Source organism: Passer montanus, unplaced genomic scaffold (assembly GCF_014805655.1).
Source record: "Passer montanus isolate IOZ18808 unplaced genomic scaffold, ASM1480565v1 scaffold53, whole genome shotgun sequence".
NCBI classification, from domain to species: domain Eukaryota; kingdom Metazoa; phylum Chordata; class Aves; order Passeriformes; family Passeridae; genus Passer; species Passer montanus.
This window is the reverse complement of record NW_024370263.1, coordinates 6,109,109-6,132,336: the sequence shown is the minus strand read 5'-3', so window position 1 is coordinate 6,132,336 and position 23,228 is coordinate 6,109,109. Positions and strand designations below refer to the sequence as shown.

General features: G+C 43.3%; 1 protein-coding gene across 3 annotated transcripts in view; it reads right to left on the bottom strand.

The window, feature by feature from the left end:
* Window positions 1–396: 396 nt before the first annotated feature.
* Window positions 397–23,228, bottom strand: part of ATP2A2 (ATPase sarcoplasmic/endoplasmic reticulum Ca2+ transporting 2) — a 43,414-nt gene continuing 20,582 nt past the window's right edge. Inside the window, exons 6-21 of one of the 3 annotated variants that reach the window (XR_005629294.1) lie at window positions 21,308–21,388; window positions 19,792–19,877; window positions 18,384–18,848; window positions 15,977–16,065; window positions 12,693–12,795; window positions 12,053–12,184; window positions 11,844–11,966; window positions 11,452–11,670; window positions 10,366–10,701; window positions 9,921–10,141; window positions 8,741–8,943; window positions 8,487–8,572; window positions 7,959–8,092; window positions 6,880–6,997; window positions 5,271–6,768; window positions 397–1,500 (exon numbers count right to left, since the gene is read on the bottom strand). Coding sequence is in view for 2 of the 3 variants with exons in the window: in XM_039724329.1 (XP_039580263.1) it covers window positions 6,496–6,768; window positions 6,880–6,997; window positions 7,959–8,092; window positions 8,487–8,572; window positions 8,741–8,943; window positions 9,921–10,141; window positions 10,366–10,701; window positions 11,452–11,670; window positions 11,844–11,966; window positions 12,053–12,184; window positions 12,693–12,795; window positions 15,977–16,065; window positions 18,384–18,848; window positions 19,792–19,877; window positions 21,308–21,388 (2,669 nt within the window). In the remaining variant the exon portion in view is untranslated. Of the gene's footprint in view, window positions 1,501–5,173; window positions 6,769–6,879; window positions 6,998–7,958; window positions 8,093–8,486; window positions 8,573–8,740; window positions 8,944–9,920; window positions 10,142–10,365; window positions 10,702–11,451; window positions 11,671–11,843; window positions 11,967–12,052; window positions 12,185–12,692; window positions 12,796–15,976; window positions 16,066–18,383; window positions 18,849–19,791; window positions 19,878–21,307; window positions 21,389–23,228 lie in introns of those variants that run through there. The other 2 variants (XM_039724330.1, XM_039724329.1) reach the window with 2 other exon arrangements.

Below are 23,228 nucleotides of genomic sequence, written 5' to 3'. Positions count from 1 at the left end.
TGGATAAGGCTGCTTGCCAGCAGGGTGCTGCTATCAGGAGCTGGAGCCTAAGAGGCATTACATTTAATGTAAAACACATTCCTAAGTTGTCTCTTATTCCAAACAAAATCTGGTGTTTGGGCTTCGGAGCAGAGCATTACAGGACACTTGGAAATTCCAGCTTTTACCCTGGGAGTGCTTTAGCCTTGCCCAGCAGCAGCCTCGTGACAGAACAGCCCCGGGTCTGGGGGAGGGAGTGAGCCCAAACTGCCAAGCACTGCCAGCAGGATGCTCCTGCTGTGCTTTGGAGCAAACACATTTGGCTCATCTTCCTTTTGCCTATGGAAAGGGAAGAGACCAGGAGCTACTTTAGGCTGGGGCAATTTAGAAAACAGAAAAGGACAAAAAATATAAAGATGTAGTTGGGAAAGAATTGTTTATTTTACGTTTCTCAGAGGGATTTTACAAACAATGGAGCATTTTAAAAAAACTGAGTGATAAAGTACTTGACAGTGTCCCTTAAACACACACACAAGCCCCTGGACAGAGGAAATCACACCAGCGAGGAGGTCAATACTGCTGAGGAGCAGCTGCATCTGCATAGTTCTAGGAGGAAAGATTGCAATGGTGTTGGTGCTAAAAGTGTCATCCTGGCATTAAAATAAGAGCGAGCTGCAGAGCCCGGAGGGACCTGCAGGAGACAAAGTGCATCAAATAACACGCCGAGCACGTCTTGTAGAATAAATTTATTTACCTGATACAAATGAAACTAGGTGTGATGCTCCTTTACTGTCAGCATGTCAATAGACAATTGATCTTATTTACAACTTCTAAAGGTCACACATGCAGCTGTGGGAACTGGCTACGTCGTTGTTGCTTTTTAGATAAATGCATCACGATATTTTGTATTGCACCAACATCTGTCTTACTGCCTTAGATTTAAATAAGTTACATTACAGTGCAAAAGAGGTTGATTTGCACGGATGATAAAAAAACCCAACGTTATGAAGTGGAGGCTTACGGTTTAACATTCATCTGTAATCGTTTCCATGGATTTATAAATAGGAGAGCATTGTACAGAAGCTGTTGGAGTAGGATGTTTGGATGATACAATACAGAGAGAGATCAGTCTACAACCCAAGGCATGCATTATCTGATATTGTACATTGTATAAACTGACATTTTACATACAGGAATATGGAAATCGGCTGACAGCTCCGCAATTCTTGTTCAAGGATAACCAAACTCTTCTCCATGCAGCACAGAAACCCAACTTCTCTGGAGAGAGTTCCCACTTGGTAAGCTATATTGCACGTTTGTACATCTGTATCATGAAGTCCTAATGGTACCACACATTTCTTCCACAGAGAACACAATGAGTTTTGTTTTGAAGGGAAAGCAAAGAATCTTTACACGATACATGCAGAAGTTTTGGTAGATGTGTTGCTAAAAACACATGCACGCAACAAAACAACCTTACATTTCTGCAAAATTGTTTAGGAAGCGATTACTCCAGTATTGCTGAAAAGGAAAGAAAGAAAAGGCATCAGTTAATGAAAGGATGAATGCTAAGTATCATTATACAAGCAAGACTAAGATCAACAGTGACAGAAGAAAGAATGTTAAGTTTGGTAACTGGCTGCTCTGTCATTGAAGGGACACTCTCAGGTTACTTTGTTCTTCCAGCTCAGAATCCTCTGGATTAAGGCTCACCTCCCTTGATTATCAGGAGAGCCAGCACTTCCTACTCAAGACTGCAGTGAAAAACAATTAAGACACATTTAATTAGCTTTTGCCTTTCTCTGCCTGACCAGTGGCAACAGACAATTCTCACTTCTTTGGAATTTTTACTTTCAAGTTCCATACTGCGCACTTGGTTTTTTTTCCAGTCGAGGCATTAGGGCAGGTTTGGCCCCAAAGTGACCTAACAATGTCCCTTTTCCAAGCAGGCAGCTTGTTCTGGGAAGCAGTAGGAAAGCTTTGAAGAAGTCATTAAGCTACACGGATTAATGTGTAGGCAAAGAGTAGAGTACAAGGTCCTAAAGCTCCTGCTGCACCTCACCCCTACCACAGCATAAGGGCAGCCTCGTGTCTGCAGAGACTGCTCTGAGTCCCTACAGCTCCAGGGAAGCTCTTCCAAACACTGCTTCAACACTAAAATTTGGGCTCTCCTGCTAAGATTTGAAAATGCATATTAATGCAATTAAGGATGTAATTAGCAGAGATTAGGGAAACAGTTAATGGTTAGAAGTGCAAAAAAGTAAACAAGACAGGTGCAAGAGACAGACGACTCCATTGTTTTACCTCCCTTCATCTCAGCAATTTCAGCCCCCTCGGGCTGTGTAGCAGCAGCTCTGGGCTCGAGCTGTACTCGGGCTGGCACTGCTGTACTGCATTCTATCAACAGATTAAAAACTCAGTTTGGTACCAGGAGCCTCCCCAGCAGCCTCTCTACCAACACACCCCTGGGAGCTCTTTGTCACACCGGCAGAAATGTTCTTCTGCAGCCTCTTTTGTGCTCATTTATTTGCAGTAACGTTTTGGGAAACCAAGTATGAACTATTTTTATTGCTTGGATGCCAGCAAGAAGGAGCAGCTCATTGTGCAGCTCAGCACTTTGGATTGCTCACACGTGAAAGCAGAGAGAGCCCAAGGCACTGCAAAGACAAAAGCTCCTGTCTAAAAATTCAATGCATGACTGCAGCTGCCTGAGCATCCTCCTTGCTACAGAACACAGGACTCAGGAGGAGCTGCTCTCGTTCCAAACCCCAGCGGGTTCCCAGCACAAGCCAATCTCCTTCCTGGTGTTCTCAGCATAAGGCAGCATCAATCCCACGATTGATCCTGGTCTTACACTCCCCTCTCACAGTAGAGAATAAGCAGTGATGTGTGAGGGCACCAAGGAATCCAGAAAACAGCAGAGATGAAAAAGCTTGGTGAGATGGGAGCAAAGAGAAACAAAAAATATGAAGTTATTTTGTAAGAATGGAGTGGGAGACCAAGCCTGGGGAATTCTGAGTTAGTCCTGCTTGAACAAGGGCTGCTCTTTGTGGGGCTAACATGGTTCAACAGGAGTTACCTTCTTCAACCCCAGCACTGGGGAGGCTGGAGAGGAAACATTTGGGACCAAACAAATGAGTTTGGACTTTGAGATGTTGGCAAATGAGTCTGTCCTGAAAAGTCCTCCCTTCCTGGCTTCTCCAGCTGAAAAGACTGAGGCTGAAAGATGACAGGATCTATACAACTAAGGATAAACACTTTAGTTCAGACACTTCCTGCAGAAATGACCAACTTTGCACTGCAGTTCTGTACTTTCTATGACAGAACAGCCCTCAGCTCCTCGGGCTCCTCCTGCAGCCCCCCAGCCTGCTCAGCTGCCAGGGCTGAGGCCCAGACCCAGCACTCCAGCTCCAGGAGCACCAGGGTGTGATTCCAGGGCAGGGTGCTTCTCTGCCCAGGGTAGGTCTGAACATTTGGCCAATCCCAACCAGCCAAGGGTGGGATTTACAGCTTGGAGAACAGAATCCTGAAAGCACAGCACAGCTGCCATCCAACCTGAGATCTGCAGCTGCAGGTCCTGGGGAACCCTGTGGCTTCATTGCTGCAGAGAACTTGGACAAGACTGGGAGGAACAGAAGAACAGGGCAGATGAAGATTGCTTGGGCTCTGTTTTAAAACCTGACTGTTCCTGGAAGCTCAGGAGCCTGTAGGGATGGATCCCAACATCTCCTTTGCCCACCACTCCTCCAGATTTCAAGGCAAAGTCCAAGGAACACAAGGCCCTACCCCAAGTGCCTCTGAGACAGTGGCATGAATGAGCTCTCAGATCTCTGTGGAAATCCATGACAAGCAGCAGGATTCATCTTCAACACTGACAGATCCAACAGAGAAGGTGCTGAATTCTGAATATTCTGAGTTCTACTTACTGACAGTCATTCTCCCCTTCAGCTTCTTAAGAGAGGCAAAAAGGGGGTGGTATGGCAGGATTATTTGGTATAGAAGACAGGAACAGGATTGTACAAGAAGCAGAATTATTCATGGTGGCAGCCAGACAGGTGGCTTCAAAAAGGCCACCACATGGTGCTCTGAGGTTCAGCAGAACCCCTGTTCAAGGATTCAGTGGCACTCCTGCCCTGGAAATGTCTGTCAATAACAGTGGGAGCACACAGAACTAAGCTGCTCATTTGTTTCCAGCAAATGACACACTGGTGCACACTTTGATCTCAAGGAATCCTACATCATAAGAACTATTATTTTTTGTTTCAAGGAACAGGGATGAGTCTCACGCTGCTCATTTGTTATTGATAGAGCTAAAGGCCAGTGAAGGCCAGTGGTTTTGTGGAATGCAAAACCTTACTTTGGCTCTTCCACACCAAAAAAGGGCATTTGAGGGGATTTCAATGCTCACAGTTTGGCAACACACCTGCTCCATCATCAGGTCAGCTCCTCTGAGCCACTTCAGCATCAACTCAAAGTCTCTATAAACAAAGTATCACAAAGCAGTGGAATTTCTGTGTTCTGAGGAGCACCTCCCCACTGGAGAGCTTAAACCTAGAGAATTATGTGTGCTCGCTGGATTCCAGCTGGCAGCAAGAGAACAGAGCCTGGAACTCTTCCCCTCCAAGAGGGATCACAAAGCTGTTTGAATTTGGTTACTAAAGCAGCCTGAGCCAGCACAAGATAACAGCAGCTGCTGCTCTACAGACACAGTGACCCCAGGGCAGGTTCCAAAGGCTGCCCTGTTAAGCTGAGACTGTTCTTTTGCCTTCTCAGATGGCAAATAACGAACAATGAGCTGGTTTTGCCAGGAGCAGCACCTGCACTGCAGGGACCAGGGAAGGTGCTCAGCTCAGAGGGGCAGCCCCTGTTTCAGAGCAGGGAAAAGCTTTGGAGTAAACCAGCACCTGACCACGAGTACCAGAGAGTTTTGGACACTAAACATTCACGGTAACAGCTGTCAGGGTCTTAAGTTTGAGATAGAATCAGAAAAATCTGTAACTTAAGACCAAAAGCTGTAAGACCTTGGGGCACTAAGGCTCCCAGGTGCTATAAAACAAGACCCTAAAATACACTAAACCAAAAGCAAGTGCTTTGCCTTTGGAATCAGTAATTTGAGCTTCAGACCACAAAACAAGAGTCTAAAGTGGTGATAATAATGTAGCACAGCAGAGTTTGACAAAACACAGCATGGGAATGAAGGAAATTACTATTTATTCTTCAACATGTATACAGCATATGCTATTTTACAGCAAGTCACCACTGGCAGGGTGAAATGGAAGAAAAATACTCACTTTAGTCGATGAAAGTTGGAAGGCATTGGAGAAAAACACCACAGTTAGGACTGTTAATGACTTACACATTGTTGATACAGGACTGAATTTGAAAACATGCTTTAACATTTACCGTAATAATGAAGGTGGTTAGTGCCACATTAAAATAAAAATAGTTCTATACAATATGTTCAATTTGGTCATGTGCTATTTACAGATTTTACAAAAAACACACACGAGCTTGTTACTTCAAGTCAGGCTAACAACAGGCCAGCAGAGTAACTCCATGTATACAGCTGAGCATTAGTGCCCTAAGTGTAGGAAATCCAATTCTAGCTATGCAGTGCATTTTTTTCAGGTCTCATTGCAAATTTTGATCTTAAAGGGGGAAAACATGTGTAAAAAAGGTATTAAACCCCAACTTAAACCCTCTTTTGAATTGAAACATATTGTGTGTGTTAAAAAGGCTTTAGATTTAAGGAGACAGAAGTAGCCCTCCCTATCCCTGCAAAATGGGCAACACTGGCAAAGTAAGGTCTGTTACAGTAAAATACAATAGACAAATAAATAATCCTTAAAAAAAAAACAACCCTATGTGTGTGGAGAGTATGGAAAAACCCCAGCAGGCTGCACCTGGAATGGTATTTTCTGCACGAGCAAGATCAGGCATACCTCATACAGAAAGTGGTGTAAACAAGGACAGTCAAGAACCGAGAGTGAGGGAAGAGGGACCGAGAAGAAATCCTGACCCAGGGAGCAGAAAGTTCTGCTTGTGAACAAAACCTGACTTTATGACAAATTAAGTTTGGATGATCATGCAGAAGACAAACAGTTACATGCTTTTTTAGTTTTAGACAACACACATTCATTCCCTAAAATCTGCTGCCAATTTAGTTTGATAGTGTCCGCTGGCTCAAAAAAAATTGACTTTTTTTTACATGATGATAGACTATTGAACAGAACACTGTACATGCTTTTCATCTACAAAAAAATATTTGCATAAAATAGTGTTAGTTCTCTGTACATGTCAATGGACACTTTAACTGTGTATAAAAGAGGAATATATTGCCCCCACTGAAGTCAGAAAAAGCAAAAAACCAAAATCTAGATTATGAAACCTCCATCACCGGCAAATATGTTCATGTGAAAATTCAGCAGAAATAGACAGTTGCTCTAAACAATAAAAAAATTAAGTTAAACTTTTTTGTTTTTTCTCCTTTGAATGTAAAACTCGTCACCATGTCAGTCAAGACCAGAACATATCACTAAAGTTAGTGTCTGTGCTGTACAGCCAGATAACCAGGGGCAGAGTAATGAACACAAAGGGCCAGGAAACTCCCTCGGTGCATGCTGACAGGGCACAGGGTTTGCTGGCAGGCCGCACACTATCATCTTTACCAGGTTCCAGGTAGTTACGGGCCACATATTTAAGTGTTTCATCCAGCAGAATGACAGGGAGGGAGATTTTCAACACCATCAGCCACTGTGTCACGTTCAGAGGTGTGATCTGGAAGATAATCTGAAAGAAAAGCCAGAGGTTACCAAGCTCCCCCTGCAGCCTGGCCTCGAGCCCCACCCAAGGTTTTGCTCTGTCTGAAGTTCAGGGGTGGGGGAAAGGCTGAGCACTTACTGGCAGTGGTTCCACATAAAGGATAAGGAAGTGGAGGGACATGGACAAGCAAATGGCCCCCACCAGCCAGATGTTCTCCCACGGGGGCATCCTCATCAGGGACTGGTTTTCTGACAGGCTGCAACAGAAACATGGCTCATGTGTGACTGACACCAGCAGGAAGCTCTGAGAACCACAAGGCAGCCTGGCACAGCACAGGGATCCCAGGCAGGAAGCAGCCCAGGACATGGTGTGGATGCTGCAACTTGAAACTGGCCTGGAAGGCAGCTGGGCACAGCAGTCACCATCAGCCTCGGCTCTGCTCTGCAAAGTCCCGAGTGCTCTGCCTGTTCCTGACCTGGTCTGTTCTCACTGTGACCCCAAAATCCTCTCCATGGGAGGGAAAGGGAAGTGTGGACACAGCAGCCTGAGAGAGCTGAGTCTACCAGGGCCCCAGGTGCACCCATTTCTCCTGGAGTTCACTGAGAGACTCACAGAGGGTCAAAAACTTCTTAATGCTGGCTCTTGATTCCATCTGCATTTAGGCTATGCTGGAGAAGAGGCTGAGATCCAGAGCAGCAGATGTAGAGCAGTATCTTTATGTAGGACTACCCCAGTGCACTTGTATTTCAAGTTTATTTGTTTTTAAATTAACTGACCTCTGAGCTATTTGAAGAAAAATACCCTTGACATTGTGCTATTTAGTGGTTTCCATTTATAATCTAATATTAATTGGCTAAACCCACACTCCCTTAGGGCAGGAAAAACTATTTTCCATATCTTCAGCATTCTTATTTTAGTTCTCCTTGATATCACTTTATACCAACATAGTAGGGATAATCTGATTGATTAAGCTTAGATTAAAAATAATGGAAAATATTTCAGTTGCTTGTGCTTAGTAAAATACCAGAATGAATTGGCAGACTTAAAAATACACCTTATGATAAGAGATCTCAAATGTTATCTAAGAGTCAGTTTGTTTGCACTACCAGGACTCAGAAGGGAAATGTGACTCACTCTTCATTAGCTGAGCTGCTCACCAAGGATCAAATTGCACAAAAAGCAGGATTTTGGATAAGCTGTGCAGGGCACATACGAACCTGTTGAGAGCATTGCACATCTCTATGGTGACAAGCACAGAGAGAGCCATTGTCATCGGGTACGGGGACTCAAACACCACACAGTCCACCCCATAGAAGTCTGGATTGTCCTCCTTGCACTGCAGAAAGTGGCTCTGGAACAGAACAGAGTCAACTCACTTCCACAGCTTGTTAACTTTTCAAATGTAAAACAGGCAGCCAGGAAAAAAGCAGAATTATAGAAAGGCAAGTTTTTACTGTGACTCCTAAAATTAATGATTACAAATTTTTGCCTGCTTTAGAAAAATCCTCTTTAGGCTTTCACTTACAAGACAACAATTTGTCCTTCAAATTGTTAGAAGCTCAGGTATCCCACCTCTGAGCTCTGCTATCAAGACTAATTAATCATGATCAAGTTTTACAGGAACAAGTCTGAAAATGTTTAATTATACAAATTCCCGTAACCTACCAGCTTTGTACAGTCATTTCAAGTATGAAAGCAGCAGGAACCTCCCCTCTCCCCCCAAAGACATTAAACTGAGCAAATACCAGCTGGTAAAAGGAAACTTTGGGACCACCATCAGCAGCAATAAACCACCAAGCAGCAGCACCCACTGTGGCAGCACCAACGTAACCTGCAAGAAAACAAAGAGCTTTCCTCAGCGCTGGGAGCTGTGTGCAAGACAAGACCTCACTTGCCACACTTGAACTTCTCAAGGCCTCAAGACTTCCAGTACTGAAAAAAAGCAAGCTGTAATTCATGTCTTAGTTTGTTTAAGGGGAAAAAAGCCATTGGTACTTACAGCCAATAGCCAGGTAACGGAAGAAGAGCCACCCACTGATGAGGGGCTCCTTGGGGTTGCGCGGTGGCTTGTTCATGATGTCCAGGTCAGGAGGGTTGAAGCCCAGGGCAGTGGCAGGCAAACCATCTGTCACAAGGTTCACCCACAGCAGCTGAACAGGAATCAGAGCTTCAGGAAAACCCAGGGCAGCAGTCAAGAAGATACTACAAAGAAATCCACCAGTTACAAGCTTATTCTTGTGCATATCAGAAATGTTTAAGCCTAAACCTGCAGCAGCACTTCTGTTCTCTCTTACCCACTGAAGATCACAAGCTGAATATTCACAATCAGAAAACTCAACACATACCCAAGAGCAAAGACTAACCACTGGCATGTAAGCTTTGAAGCACTGTCTTCTGATAACTTCAAAAACTGAAGACTTGACTTTAGGGTTGTTTTCTCTCCACTCTACTTGTCTGTATAGCTAAATATATACATACACATGGATAAAGGCTTCAAACCACTTTCTAAAAGACATTTTGGCTCAAATAACCAACCTTAATTTCCCTAGATTACTCCTATTCCCTGCAGAAGTTTATTGAGCCTGTAACTTTCATGGCCCCAAGCCTGTGTGAATAAATAGAACAGAAATAGGGGCTGCAGCAAGAGCCATGTGAAGGGCAGCCTTAAAGCTGACAAGAAACAAGGCAAAGACAATTGCTGTGCTTCATCCCACTCTGGGAAAGGTCTGCTTTGATGTAAGGACTGTGAGGAGATCAATATTTACATTTTGTCACCAGCAATGCATTCTGTGGTGCTGGGTCACCACTGCTGCTCCCAGAGGAACACAAGACATGTTCCTGGAACCTGGGGTTAAACAAACAGCTAAGCTATGCCTGGGACTGTGTTATCTGAAATTCCACATCTTGTACTGTTTGATTAAGGTTTTGGTTTTCCTTCTCTAGAGAATTATTCCAATGATAGAAATAACTGGAAAGCATTACCTACTGAGCTAGAATATTCTAAATAATACAATGTGCAACTTTTGTGGCAAGCTGCAATTCTTCACTGAAGGCCAGAAACATGCAACTTCCACAGAGATCCACTGCCTGGAGAACCTCCTCCTCTGCTTTTAGTGAGAAATACTGGAAGACTCCATCATCACTACTCCAGCTCAAAGAAAAAATAAATTTAAACCTACCAAACAACTTCCCCAACATTGGAGGAGATCAGGTATCGGATGAACTGTTTCATGTTGTTGTAAATTGCACGTCCTTCTTCCACAGCAGCCACAATCGTGGAGAAATTGTCATCTGCTAAAACCATTTCAGAAGCAGTTTTGGCCACTGCAGTACCAGAACCCATGGCAATTCCAATTTCTGCTTTCTTCAGTGCAGGGGCATCATTGACACCATCACCAGTCTAAAAGGAGAATTCAGGGTTGGAAATGAATCAGTAATTCAAGTGGGTGTTAACATACAGATCCAGAAGAGAATTTTGCACTGGCTGTGGTTTTGGATCCTCAAAACTCACTAAATGCAGGGAAACATGGAAGCAAGTGTTTTCCAGAAAGGGGAATTACTCAGAGAAGGCCTAATTAGGGTTTAAACTTCATTTGCCTTTCTAACCAAGTACCCATCACTCACCATGGCTGTGATCTCATCGAAAGACTGAAGGAACTCCACGATTTTGGATTTGTGGGAAGGCTCCACCCGGGCAAAGCAGCGGGCATGGTGACAGGCATCCCTCTGGGCAGCCAGGGACAGCTCATCAAACTCCCTGCCCGTGAAGGCTTTGGTGGACACGTCCTCATCCTCCACGAAGATCCCGATGCGGCGGCAGATGGCCACGGCCGTGCCCTTGTTGTCACCAGTGATCATGATGACTCTGATGCCAGCCTGTCTGCACAGCTTTATGGATGAGGCCACCTCAATCCTCGGGGGATCCAGCATTCCCACGCAGCCCACAAATGTCAGGTTGGTCTGAAAGGAGATACAGTGAGTTTTAGTGCAAGATCCTGCAGATTTTCTCCTCTGGTAGCAGTGAAATAATTGTTGTCCCTGCGTGTTACATCTGTGTTGCGACATTTGGGATAACTCCTTGTCCTGCCTTACCAAATTTTGCTTCAAATGCACTTATTTGAAGTTAAAACGTGTTCTACTTGCCAGCCTTGCAAATTCAACCTGCAAGCATTGGGTCTTTCATTTTCAGCATCAGTGCCAGGAAGAGAGAAAGCACAAACCAAAAACTCATGCAACTGTTATTACTTTCCTCCTAAATAGCAGATACAGATTTCATTGGAAAATTACAGAGCAGCTAAGATGATAATCATGGACTGAGCCCTTGCAGCTGACAGCACAGAGGCAGGGAAGTGAACCTGACTCCCAGAGAGGTATGTTCCATCACAAAATCCCCACAATGGTCTTGCAGTTGAGCAATGCCAAACTGAAAAACCATAAAAGCTGAAACCACAATGCAATTTTTGGACTGTTCAACTGATTTCTTCTTTTGCTTTTAGCCAAAAAAAGCTACCTGCCATCAACAATTTCTTCTAAAACACAAAGTCTCTTCTTAGACTGAGCATTCCCTCCGTGCAAGTGGGGAACTGTTGAGTCTGACATCTAAAAATACCCAGAAAGAAAATTCTCAGATGTAACTTCCTCGAGGAATAATCAAACAGAAGAAGCCACCATTCTCCAGTTTGGGAGAGGAAAAAGTGCTACTGATCTTACCTCATAGTTAATGAAATTTGAGGAGTCCTCCAGATTCATTTCCTCTTTTTTGGGAGGATTGTCATGGGTTGCCAGAGCCAAGCAACGCAGTGTGTCTCTGCCAGTTCCCCATTCTCTAATGACAGACATTATTTTCTGCTTAATTCCCGAGGTCAGAGGTATTTTGGCATTCCCAACACGGACATGTGTACATCTGTCAATCACACCTTCAGGAGCACCCTGCAGAGGCAAAAAGAAGTAATTTAGCTTAATAAATCCCTTTCCATTACAGTATTTGTTTAAATTACCAAATCCTTCCTCCCACTCCAAGCTCAGTTAGTCGCACCATAATTTTTAAGTATTTAAAATACTTTGCAGCCATTCCATCACCCTCTCTCCAGTGAGGGACTGACCTTAACAAACATCTTGCTCATGGACGTGCGGCTCGGTTTGTTCGGCGTACAATAGACAGACATGGACTTCCTGTCTCTGGAGAATTCCAGAGTGAATTCCTTCTTCATCAGTTGTTTTATCACCTTGTAAAAGCAAAAAGCATGAACTGCATTTAGGTGATACACAGTTCAGAGCTGTGTGCCAGCAGTGGCAGCAGAGGAGGACTCACCGAGTTGCAGGCGTTGGCGCGTTCGATTCTGGACAGTCCCTTCAGGTCTGTGTCAAACACGTTCATTTTCTCCACCAGACACGTCAGCGCCGTCTCTGTGGCTTCACCAACCTTCTCATAAACTCCCTTAGCCTTGAGTTAACACAAAGCAGACAAAAGCACAGGGGTTTAAACCTCACCTGGAACCTACCAGACAAGAGCACAAGTATCACAAAGCAGGGGGGAAGCTTTACAGGATTTCATGTGGCTCATGAAACAAGTAAAGCTATTTTAAAAGAGCAGCTTTGAGGAGTTTGATTTGTAGGAATTTGAAGCCTTTACCCTCAAGAGCAGCAGAAAGAGATGTCAGTATTTTATCATTAAGCATTTAAGACATTTTGAGACTTGGTAGCAACCATAAGGCAGTGAGGCAAAGCAAGAAGCAGCACCAGGAGATCTCCAAATTACAGATTACACTTGCTGCTGGATTTAGTTCTCAGTACTCAACAAACAAGTATTTGTCAGAATTAATACTTCAGAGGGCCTAAATACTCTCCCCCCCTGACTAGAAGGGGATTTACCACTGAAAGGTATTACACAGACAGATGAGAACACTTATCCTCATGCCCACACTCTCCTCTGTCCCAGGATATGAACTTACTTCGTTGTAATCCAAAGAGGAATCATTGCAGAGTGCACAGATCGTTGCAAGTTCCACAAGACCATCATACTGGCTACATTTAATGAGTTTGTCATCTTTATGCCTTTCCAGAGGAAGAAAAGAGGGAGACTGAAGTTAATTATTTAGTATTAGCATCTCATGTTTTCTTCATCCTCTTTACTGCATTTCCATTTGGCACAATGCTCATTAGTTATGGACTTGGAACTACAGAAGTTGTTGGGAAGAGCAGGGTTGATAAAGGAGAGCTCTGAAGTTTGGATCAGAATCATGAATGGAACGAGAAGATCACTGAGGACATCAGTGAGTGACAAAACCTCACGTCCCCCAGTGCAGTGTCACAGCAGGCTGCAGAAGGGCTCACTGTGAGCACAGGAAGGCACTGCCTGGCCATGTGCAGGGCTTGAGGGGAGATCCAAGCAGGACAGGGATATTGCAGGACACCTGAGGAGTTCAGCTTCCTTCCTGCTGCACGGTCTGCAGCTTTACTGCAGTGCATGAAGTGCATGCACTGGGCAGGCATTAAAGCAGATTCTCCTCTTTAATTTCCTAACAATTCATTTGTATTATATATGAGCCTCCTAAAGCCATGAAAAGTGAAGTCATTTCACAAGACTAACTCCACTAGAAAATAAATGCTCTTTTCTAGTAGTGGAACACCCTCAATAATCAATATCTCAAGGCTTCAGAGAGAGGGAAGGTACATCTTCCTGAAGGAAAGCACCATTCTGACATCCCAACTAAGAAGCAACTTGTCTGCTTTCACACTTGAAACAGTGAATTGATTCCTTTTCTGGAACATTCCCAGACTTCTACAGCAAGCACAAGAGAACCAAGACAGTTTTCAATACTGTTATTTTCCCCTAGCTAAATTACCAAGACTGAGCTAATATAGAACATCTTTTATTAAAGCTCTGAAGGAGGGGGGAAAAAAGGTCTGATGGTGGAAAGATGTGGATCATGACTCCAAGAATTCACAACACAGATGATGACATGTCCCATTATGTAAGCTTTTGTTCACTTGTGGTACTGCAAACAAACTCCAGCATTGTGTAACAGCATGAGAACAAAAAGAATCTTAAGGAAACAAGTATGTTTTTAATGTTTCATCTGCCATACAATCCTACAGCCACAGGCTGTGGCTTTAAAGTCCAGCTCTCAGGCTGTCACCTCATCCATCCCATCCAAAACTTTGTTTTCACCTGCTCTGAACTCAAAGAACACAAGTTTATTGGAATATTCATAGCTTGTTATACCAGGGTGTGTTTTTTACAGCCCCTGTTTTTGTGTTCCTTATCAACAGTTTCTGAAGAACAAATCCAGAGCCTAAGGTGCTGGGATCAGTTATGGATAAAGGATTTTTTTTTCCTTACAGCTTCAGGTTTTTCAAGATGAACTAATCTGAAGGTCAGATGCAATCTGCAGCTTTTGCTGCAGTTCTTAATTATTGTTGGGTTTGTGCTCTCAGTTTGCTGTAAGACTGAGTGTGCTGAGACATGGCAAAACTACTCCAAACTTTGACAATCTCCCAATATCCCTGGAAAACAAATCAGTATGAAATTTGGGAGGTTTTTAGAAGAAATACTTGTGATTTTATATTCTGAATGAATAGGGGAAAGTTTGGTATGATACATTTTAACAGTAAGTGAAGAATTACTGATTTTGTGCAAGAACATTAATGGCTATGGAATGGAAAATGGAATAGGCTGTGGAAGCCAACAGTGTCTGAAGTAGCAAGTAAGACCTGTCAGAAATGGTTCATCTCTGGAGCAGGTCCTGCTCTGGGGCAGTGCAATGCATTAAAACTGCCTCTGAACCCCCAAACTCCATTTTCAGTGACAGCTTGCAATCCAAGGTGAAGTCAGTCACCTTAATTAAAATCCCTCCAAAGCCACTGCTTTAAAAGCTGTCCATAAATGCAGAAATAAACCAGCCCTAAGGGCTGCAGTTGAGCTGAGTTTCCCTGGGCTCCAGTGAGAGCCTTTCTGAGGCAATTTCCCTCTCTCAGAATCCTTTGTGTCCCCTAATGAAGTGAGTTGCACACACTTGTTCACATTCCCTCAACTTCAGCAAGTGAAAACAGCACATTAACAAACACTGCTGTGTGTCTCATTATCCCCCACATCTGTCACCACACTCTATTTTATTCTTTTGTTTATCTGCAGCTCCTCTGAGCCCAGATAAAGTGCAATAGCTGGGACTTTTGCAAGGTCTGGAGTCACCTTGTCTGAGCAAATGCTGCCTCCTGAAATGAAAGCATAAGCTTTTGACAGCAATTAGCTTTGAAAGAAAAAGAGAACTGGGGAATTAAGATTTCCAGCTGCTGGGAACACCAGGGTCTTAACTGCTATGGAAATTAAACAGAGATAATCATTATTGAGATGGGCAAGATTGCAGGAGTCAGAGGCACACGAGTGAAACTGCACAAGGCTGAGATGTTTACAATAACTGAAATTAAATTCTACATCATCCACAGCAGAGTTCTACTCTGCACAAGTAAAACTGAACTGATAAAGTTATAAAACACATGGAGGTGTAAAAGGAGCTGCAGCAACCCAGTAAAAAGAGGCTTTTCTTCAAGAAGCAGAGTCCTAAAAATTCCTGAAGTTTCCAGGATGGTTCCAGGATGAACCACTCGCCTCACCAGTAGAGACTTGCAGCTGATAAAGTAAACCAAACCTCATTCCTTTCCTAAAGGACTGGCTTTAACAGCAGCTCAAATAGCAAAGGCTGGGACAAACACACACCAACAGATGCACCAATAAACCACTGAGGGCCAGGGACAGGAATTTACAGTCAATTTAAGAGCTAACCCCAACACATTCAGAAGATGCCTCAGAAAAAAACAACTTCCCCATTCTCTGAGGCAGGCAAATTGGGAACACTGAGCTCACAAATGCTCACCCTCTTCAGATTTACCCAGTTTTTACATCAGAAAAGTAAATCTCACTTAAAAGCACTGAGATAGCTAATATCAGTCCTGGAAGATTTCAATAAAATAAATCCTCTCTACCCCTTACTCATGTTTAGATTACAATGGGAACACTGCAATACTGGAGACATTTTTATGTTTTATGAAGGTTTACTTTTCTACAATTTATCTTTGTTTTCCTGTTTATTACTTCCCCCCAGCCCTGCAGTGTGCATTCTCACTGGCTGACCTTTCCCTTACTAACAATCACCAGTATTACATGCATCCCTTTTCTAGACTAAAGGAACAGTGAAAGCATGAACAGACCAATCAAATCTTTAACTTGAACACTTACACTTCTCCCATGGGAGCATATGTTGAACCAGTTACAGTAAATTCATTCAGAGAGCAGCTGTCTCCTTCTATTCTGTCCAGGATAAACATCTGAAATTAGAGAGTTAGAAGTGTTACTACCTTTGAACAATAATTAAAGCAAGAGATTTAAACAGGCCTTGGGCAAGCAGGTACAAGAGGCAAGTTCAGTCTGAATAAACAAACCAGACAAGACCTGATTCTGTGCACTTGGATCCCACATATGTTTGAACAGCCCCATACACTGAAGCACAAAGCACAGGGAACAGCCCTTCTGCTACAGAGCACTTTGGAAAACAGAGCTGCAAACCACAGAGCTGTGCACACTTCAGCTGGGAAGAGCATTCACACACCACCTGACAACCCTCACTAGACCAAGCTCTTCCTAAGCTTCACACCTGTGAATTAATTCTCATGTGACACAAATCATGAATTAATGCTCTGCTCTGGAATAGTCAAACACTGCTCATTGGACACTGTCATCTTGGACACTGACAATTTCTCTCAAAATCAAAATAAAAGCCTGTACAAATAGGAGAAGCTGAGATCTAAGAGGTCAGGTTTTAGCAAGAGGCAGACTATGCCCAGTTTCTCTTAATACCAGCCTTAAATGAAAGTGTTTCCTGTCCTGGTTTCCAGTTACAAGTCACTTTACCACATGGGACACTGGGGCTTTAAACCAATCAGCCAACTCCAGTGCTCTTCTAGCACTGGTGAAATGGTATTTTCAAATTCAGACACTAATCTGAAGGATGCAGTTGTACCTCTAAGAGATCTGCAACTCAGTCCTTCCTTGGTTTCCTTTCTAGGAGAGCTGCAGGCAGAATCACATCTGAGAGGATGGAGATAAAAACCACAGTGCCTGGAGCTGCCTTGCTCTCATGGCTTGCTGGAGCAGCACTGGAGAAGATAATTTCTCACTACTGCTGGTGGATCCTAATGGAACTCCTGATCCACTGGTGAGCACAGGCCATTTTGTCACATCACATTTTAGCCATGTCCTCCTCTCCCCTCATTGTGTGCCCTCCATTTTGGACAAGCATCCTCACAAAACACAGCCCAATAAAATAAAGTCATTGGCACAGGTATTAGAATTTTGCTACATTTTTGCAAACTTCAATTCATGTTCTTTTGCAGCCCTTGGAGGTTAGGAACCAAGTTGTGCTGGACAAGATCTAAAACATTTAGCCCTCTAAATAAGGAGTAAAGCATTTTGAGCTTTTAAATAAACACAACTTAAATGATGAGTTAACCAGGGAAGCCTCCTGCTTTTGGCATCTGCAGGATGAAAAAATCCCTGCAAAGACTAGGGCAGTTATGCAACTCTACTGCAAGTAACCTCCTCTGGAATACTGATGAGCAGCTGCTTTGTGTCTCTTAGGTATAAATACTACGATACTTAAGGAAGTAGAACAAGTCAACCACCAATTAGGAAGAAAAAGCCATCAATCACATGAGAACAAAGTGCTCAGGGCTTACAAACTTTCAGCACTGGTGTGCAGAGCCCAACATGCACACGTTTGGAATTCTAACCCAATGTAATGAGGCTGTGGACATTGCATGCTGGAGTTGCTGTGCCACTGAACACCTAAAGTTATTAAACAGAAGAATTCAGTGTTTTCTCCATTAAATCCCTACACAGAAGAGCAAACTGGAAATTGAACATGCATTATGTTAAGGACCAGCCATCAAAGTCCCAAATTAGCCAACACTGACAGAGTATTGAGGGGAAGGGAGGAGAGGCACAGAACTCATGCTAACCTAAAAATACACCAACATTGAAGATGACCCTGGCAATGCTGGTGACAGGGTCAACTACACCTCAAGCTGCCACATTAGTCACTGCTGCACACTGAAAACACTGCAGTGATCCCCATCAGACCAGCAAAGCCACTGAAGGCAAGACAACCAAATAAAGGTGGAACCACTCAAGAGTAAAAACACCTTTGACTACCAAAGTTACTGCAGTAAATCTCCTTTTCTCATAGTAGGTTTCTCCACCATTGCTGTCTTTCTCAATTGAAGAGGCAAGTGTTTGACACTTGCACACGGCCTGTTCTACAGTGTGACTTTCTAAGAAAAGGCATAAATCACACCAAAGAATTGCCAGTAACCTGAAAGGCTCACAGGCAAGTCAATGAAAGCTGCTTACAAACAACCCTCTCCTCCCTGAGTGTGGGTACAGCTATTTTTGGCTGTGACTAAATAAGGAAAAAGACAAAAGCCTTCAAGATACACAGTGAAAAACTGCATTCAAAGTGGAGGCTTATCTTAGGAAAACAGAGCAGGATTTTGGTGATAGGAGAACCGAAAGAGCCGGGCTCAGGAGAATCTGAGCAGTGCTGCCTCCTGAGCGGGGCTGAGGGGAGCAGGAGAGCCACGGGACGTACCCTGCACACGGACATCTGGTTGGTGGTGAGCGTCCCCGTCTTGTCGGAGCAGATCACCGAGGTGCAGCCCAGGGTCTCCACGGAGGGCAGGCTCCTCACGATGGCGTTCTTCTTGGCCATGCGGCGCGTGCCCAGCGCCAGGCAGGTGGTGATGACAGCGGGCAGGCCCTCGGGGATGGCGGCCACGGCCAGCGCCACGGCGATCTTGAAGTAGTAGATGGCGCCGCGGATCCAGGAGCCGCCGTGCACGGGGTCGTTGAAGTGGCCGATGTTGATGATCCACACGGCGATGCAGATCAGGGAGATCACCTTGGACAGCTGCTCCCCGAACTCGTCCAGCTTCTGCTGCAGGGGGGTTCTCTCCTGCTCCGTCGCCACCATCTCGTCGCGGATTTTCCCGATTTCGGTGTTCACCCCCGTGGCAATGACCACCCCCATGGCCTTTCCTGCAGCAATGTTTGTACCCTGAGGTAAAGGAGGAGCAGGGAAAGCTTGGAGTTAATTTACAAACAGGTTCTGGGGGCGAGTTTCTTTTGTTTGGTTTTAATTTAACAAAAAAACCCAAAACAAAAAAAAACCACCACAAAAACCCCTCAAACCAAACCACCTCATGCAAGTTCAGACTGTGCTTCAGCCAGGATATGGAGAAGGGTGAAGAGGAAGAGGATGACACTGCCTCAGTCTGTAAGGGAACGCTCCAAGTCTGACTTTCTGTCCAGAACAGGCTCAAAACAAGTCAGTATTGATCCCTCACAAGCACCACAGGCAAACCCAGCTGCTGAGCAAGCACTATGTGTTTCAACTGGAATACTGAATGTGTTTCACCTTTCTTTTTTAATCTGGGCTCTATTTTGTCAGATTTAATGTTATTTGCTACGAGTAATAGATGTGTTCTCTGGGGGTCTCTGTGTGAACATATTTAACGTGGAAAGGAAAAGTAAACTTAAGCTGCCTGCCAGCAAAAAGTTACTTTGCTATCTGAAAGATATTTAACCCTTCCTTCAAATAAATTTGAATGGATTTCTTCATTCCTATACAGAAAGCCAGTTGTCAATTTTAGCTACTCAACACCACAATCTGTGTGGGCCCTTATCACACTGAAGAACTATTACTTTAGAAATTACTGCAGAAACACTAAAATGTGTGTGCTCCACCCTCCAAGACTTCCTTCTGAAGGACAAAAAGAATTTCCTCATATAGACTGGTTTCACATCCAGCATCTTCCCCTGAGGACAGCTTTTATTAAAAGTTAATTTAGTTCAATGGGTATGGAGACACACAGAGATATGTACAGAGAACATAGCAAAGTCATGCAGTTTTTGGGGGAAGACCTGAAGTTTTGCACATTTTTTGTCAGCTTCAGTGTTATGTTATAAATGTTTTGAAAACCTCAAAGTAATTTACTTACAGAAAAGAGCATGTTCTTCTTGTCTTGGTTTACAGCACGAGGATCAGGCACAGGGTCTGTGTGCTTAATAACAGACACAGATTCACCTGAAATAAAGATGATAATCTTAGAAGAGATTTTGTATCTGGACTCCTGAGGGAATCAAAAAGTTACAATCTTCAGCTCTGAAATTTTTAGGAAGTCAGAATTCTTTCCTCAGATGACCTTAATTTAATTGTTTAAGTGAAACAGGAAATACTTCAGTCTGCCAAGAAAACCAAATGTCTGGCTTTTAGCAAAAATTCGGTAGCAGTTTCTGCAAGCATGTCACACAGGTACAGGAAGGCTCCTTTTCTTTAAGAGCAGGTGTGCACTGCTACAGCAGGTTTCACAAGGTGGTGCTCTCAGCTTCAGTCACTGAGTTACACACTTTGAGCAAGCTCAAGAGAGCCAAAGCTTCCTCCCTTTAAAAGGATTTTGTAGAGCAGCATCTCAGACCTCAGTCCTATTTTATCTGACAGGAGACTTAAGCATCAACTTGGCTGAAAACAGCAAGTTTTAAAGGCTTCCATTAAAACAAGAATTCTGCTCCTTAAATAAAGGCAAGGAGCCATAGTCTCTTTTTACAGAATTCTGATGGGATATTTCTGCTTATTCCAGCAGCTTTACAGGCATGGAGTGCATCCATTTTCCTATGCTATATACATAAGTAAAGCTTGATCAGCCTTGTGCTATTCAGGATCTGTGGTGAGAAATTCTGGAGCCTGTTTCAAGACAAATTCAAGGATAAAAAATAGGCTTCCTATGAACACTTTACTGTTTTAAAATTCAGAGCTAGTTGACAATAATTTATGCTACCAAAACAGGCAGACAGATCTCCATGTTCCAGCTGAAAGAAAACTGTTGTAGCATGCTTGGTTGATTCCCAGCTTCTTTCCTATATTCAGAAGTGCTGCTACTTTGTTTTGTTTTCAACAAATCTGAAAAGGGCTCTAAAAATAGCTCCTGCATTTGAGGGCTGGTATCAGAAAACACACGAATGTGTGTGCACAGAATTTGAGCAAATAAGGCTCGAGTGCACTGAGTCTTTAGTGGCAGCAGCTTAAAAGCTGCCAACATTGCAAAAGTTGTTGTCTGCTGCTGCAGAAGACATTTAGTAAGATTTACATACTTTAATACTGGAGTGGTGACATGATGTTCAAACCTAGAAGACTCCGTGAACTAGAAGAGAAATCCATTTTAAAAAAAAAAAGAGAATTAATTTCCCACAAATTCCTTGGGCCTGTTGGGGAAGGGGAAGGCCAAAAAAGCATTACAAGACTCAGTAAGAATGTGCATCCCACTAAAGGGAAAACAATGGCAGTGATGAAGCAACACATTCAGCCACTCCAGAAGTTACCAGATCAGAAATTTACTGCACTTGAATGCAGAGAACTTCAATAGCTGCAGGCTTGTTTCTAATGGATCACTGCAAATAAATGGTGAAAAGGCACTTTCAATTATGCACATAATTACATAAAAGTCACAGCAACTGTACCTGTGAGAATTGACTGGTCTACCCTTAGAGTTGTAGATTTGATAGAAGTAATTCTTATATCAGCAGGAACCTTGTCTCCAACTACAAAGAAATGACAAGACAAAGTCAGGATTTTGGTGTTTGAGGGATGACTGACCAAGTGTCCCTTCCTTCCATCAGCCAGAAAAATGACTTTCCGGTGACTGCACAGATCTGAGATCACCAGCAGCTTATTGCTGCTTCTGTGACTTGCAATATTCCCATTTTCTGAGTATCCAATACACCTTGGCAATTGAGACTTGCCCCTACCTAACCTCCAAGAAAGGAGCTGTAAATCACTGGATTGTTTTTCTAACCACATGGCCACTTGAAAGCAAAGGGAACACATTCTCAAGAGCAAGATATCAATTTCAGAAGACATATTTATAAACAATCAAAACCCGTAGCTAAGGTGAATCAAGTTCCCTTTTCAGAACAACTGGTCCTCTGCAGTCTTTTAGTTGTTTTCTCTATGCCCAAAGTGAGTCCTCTGCTCTCCAAAAATCACATTAGCCACATTTATTTATCTAGAAAACTAGAAGAAGTTGTATTTTCCTTTTCTTTGGCACCAATTGTGAGAATAACGTGCTTCTGCAAATATGCTCTTGTAATGTTACACTTTGAATTCTGCCAGATGTTTCAGAGTTGGAAGTTAACCTCAGATCACACAGTAGCTTTATTTTCCAGTAACGCTGCTCTATTAAATAACCACAATTCACATCCCAGTTACAATTTTCACAGATCTCTGTTGTGTTTATCTTGTCATGCACATTTCTACTTTGCAAAAGAGAATACTGAAGGAAAAAAAATAAACAATCCATAAAAAACATTCACTAACAAGTGCTTGAGACACCAAGGCAGCAGATGATGAAAGTTAACACCACACTCCAAAAAATGGCAGTGATAAATCCAGTTGTCAGTTGAGCTCCAGCATCCCTAACATCTCAACATTAATTCTTCTCCCTTCCTACTTCCTCTCACCCAGCTTTTCCTAGTTTTTAAGAAAAAAGCTAAAGCTCTACCATTTTGTGCCTACCGCAAATAAATGGCTTCATGCAAATCAACTTGCTAAAGCATATTAATGAGGCACATTTCTGATTCACATGAAGGGGTTCTACATTCTGCATGTCAATATTGCTAATTAACACATGATTGAACACTCCTAATGTAATTTAACACTGCAAGCATTCAAGTGTCAGCTATATTATTATAAAATAATGCAAAGAAATAAAGAAGGGTGAATAACTAACTCAAGACAGCTGATCTTTTCAGTAGGTGGAATCTGTGTCCCTGCAGTGAAATTAAAATAAGCTGCAATTCCTGCAGGAACTGCTTATGCAATCAGCAGCAACAATGCACATTAAGAAATAATATCATGAAAAGCTCCACAGTGGTGTCACAGCCTTGGCTCATCCAACCCTGGAGTGCAAAACTGGGAACAAAACCCTGAAGAGGAGAATGAAGTCCTACTTCAAACGTTAGGAAAACTTGCCCCACGTGACTTCCTGTAAATTCAGAGTAACTCCAACCACTAAAACCAGCAGAATATTGTAGAGTTTTGTCTGTAGAGTCTGATGTGTGTTTTTGTGAGCATGTCTGTATGAAGGGACAAAAAAGCAGCCACAAATGTGTCATTATACCATGTGAATACTAATTTAAGCCACAATGCCCTTGAGCAGCAAGAGAAAATAGCCTTAGACACACGGTGACCTAGGCCAAAAAAGGCAAAACGATTCCATTGCTGTGCTGGTGCCTGAGCAGGGTTATTTGCAGACACAGAAGCAGCTGCTGGGCAGAGAGGGCTGGACAGGCCAAGCCCTGTGTGCTGAGAGCTCTGGCAACCTGCACAAGCATCCTCAGAGCAGGGCAGAACTGCAGCCACCGCCACTGGCAGCACTGCTGC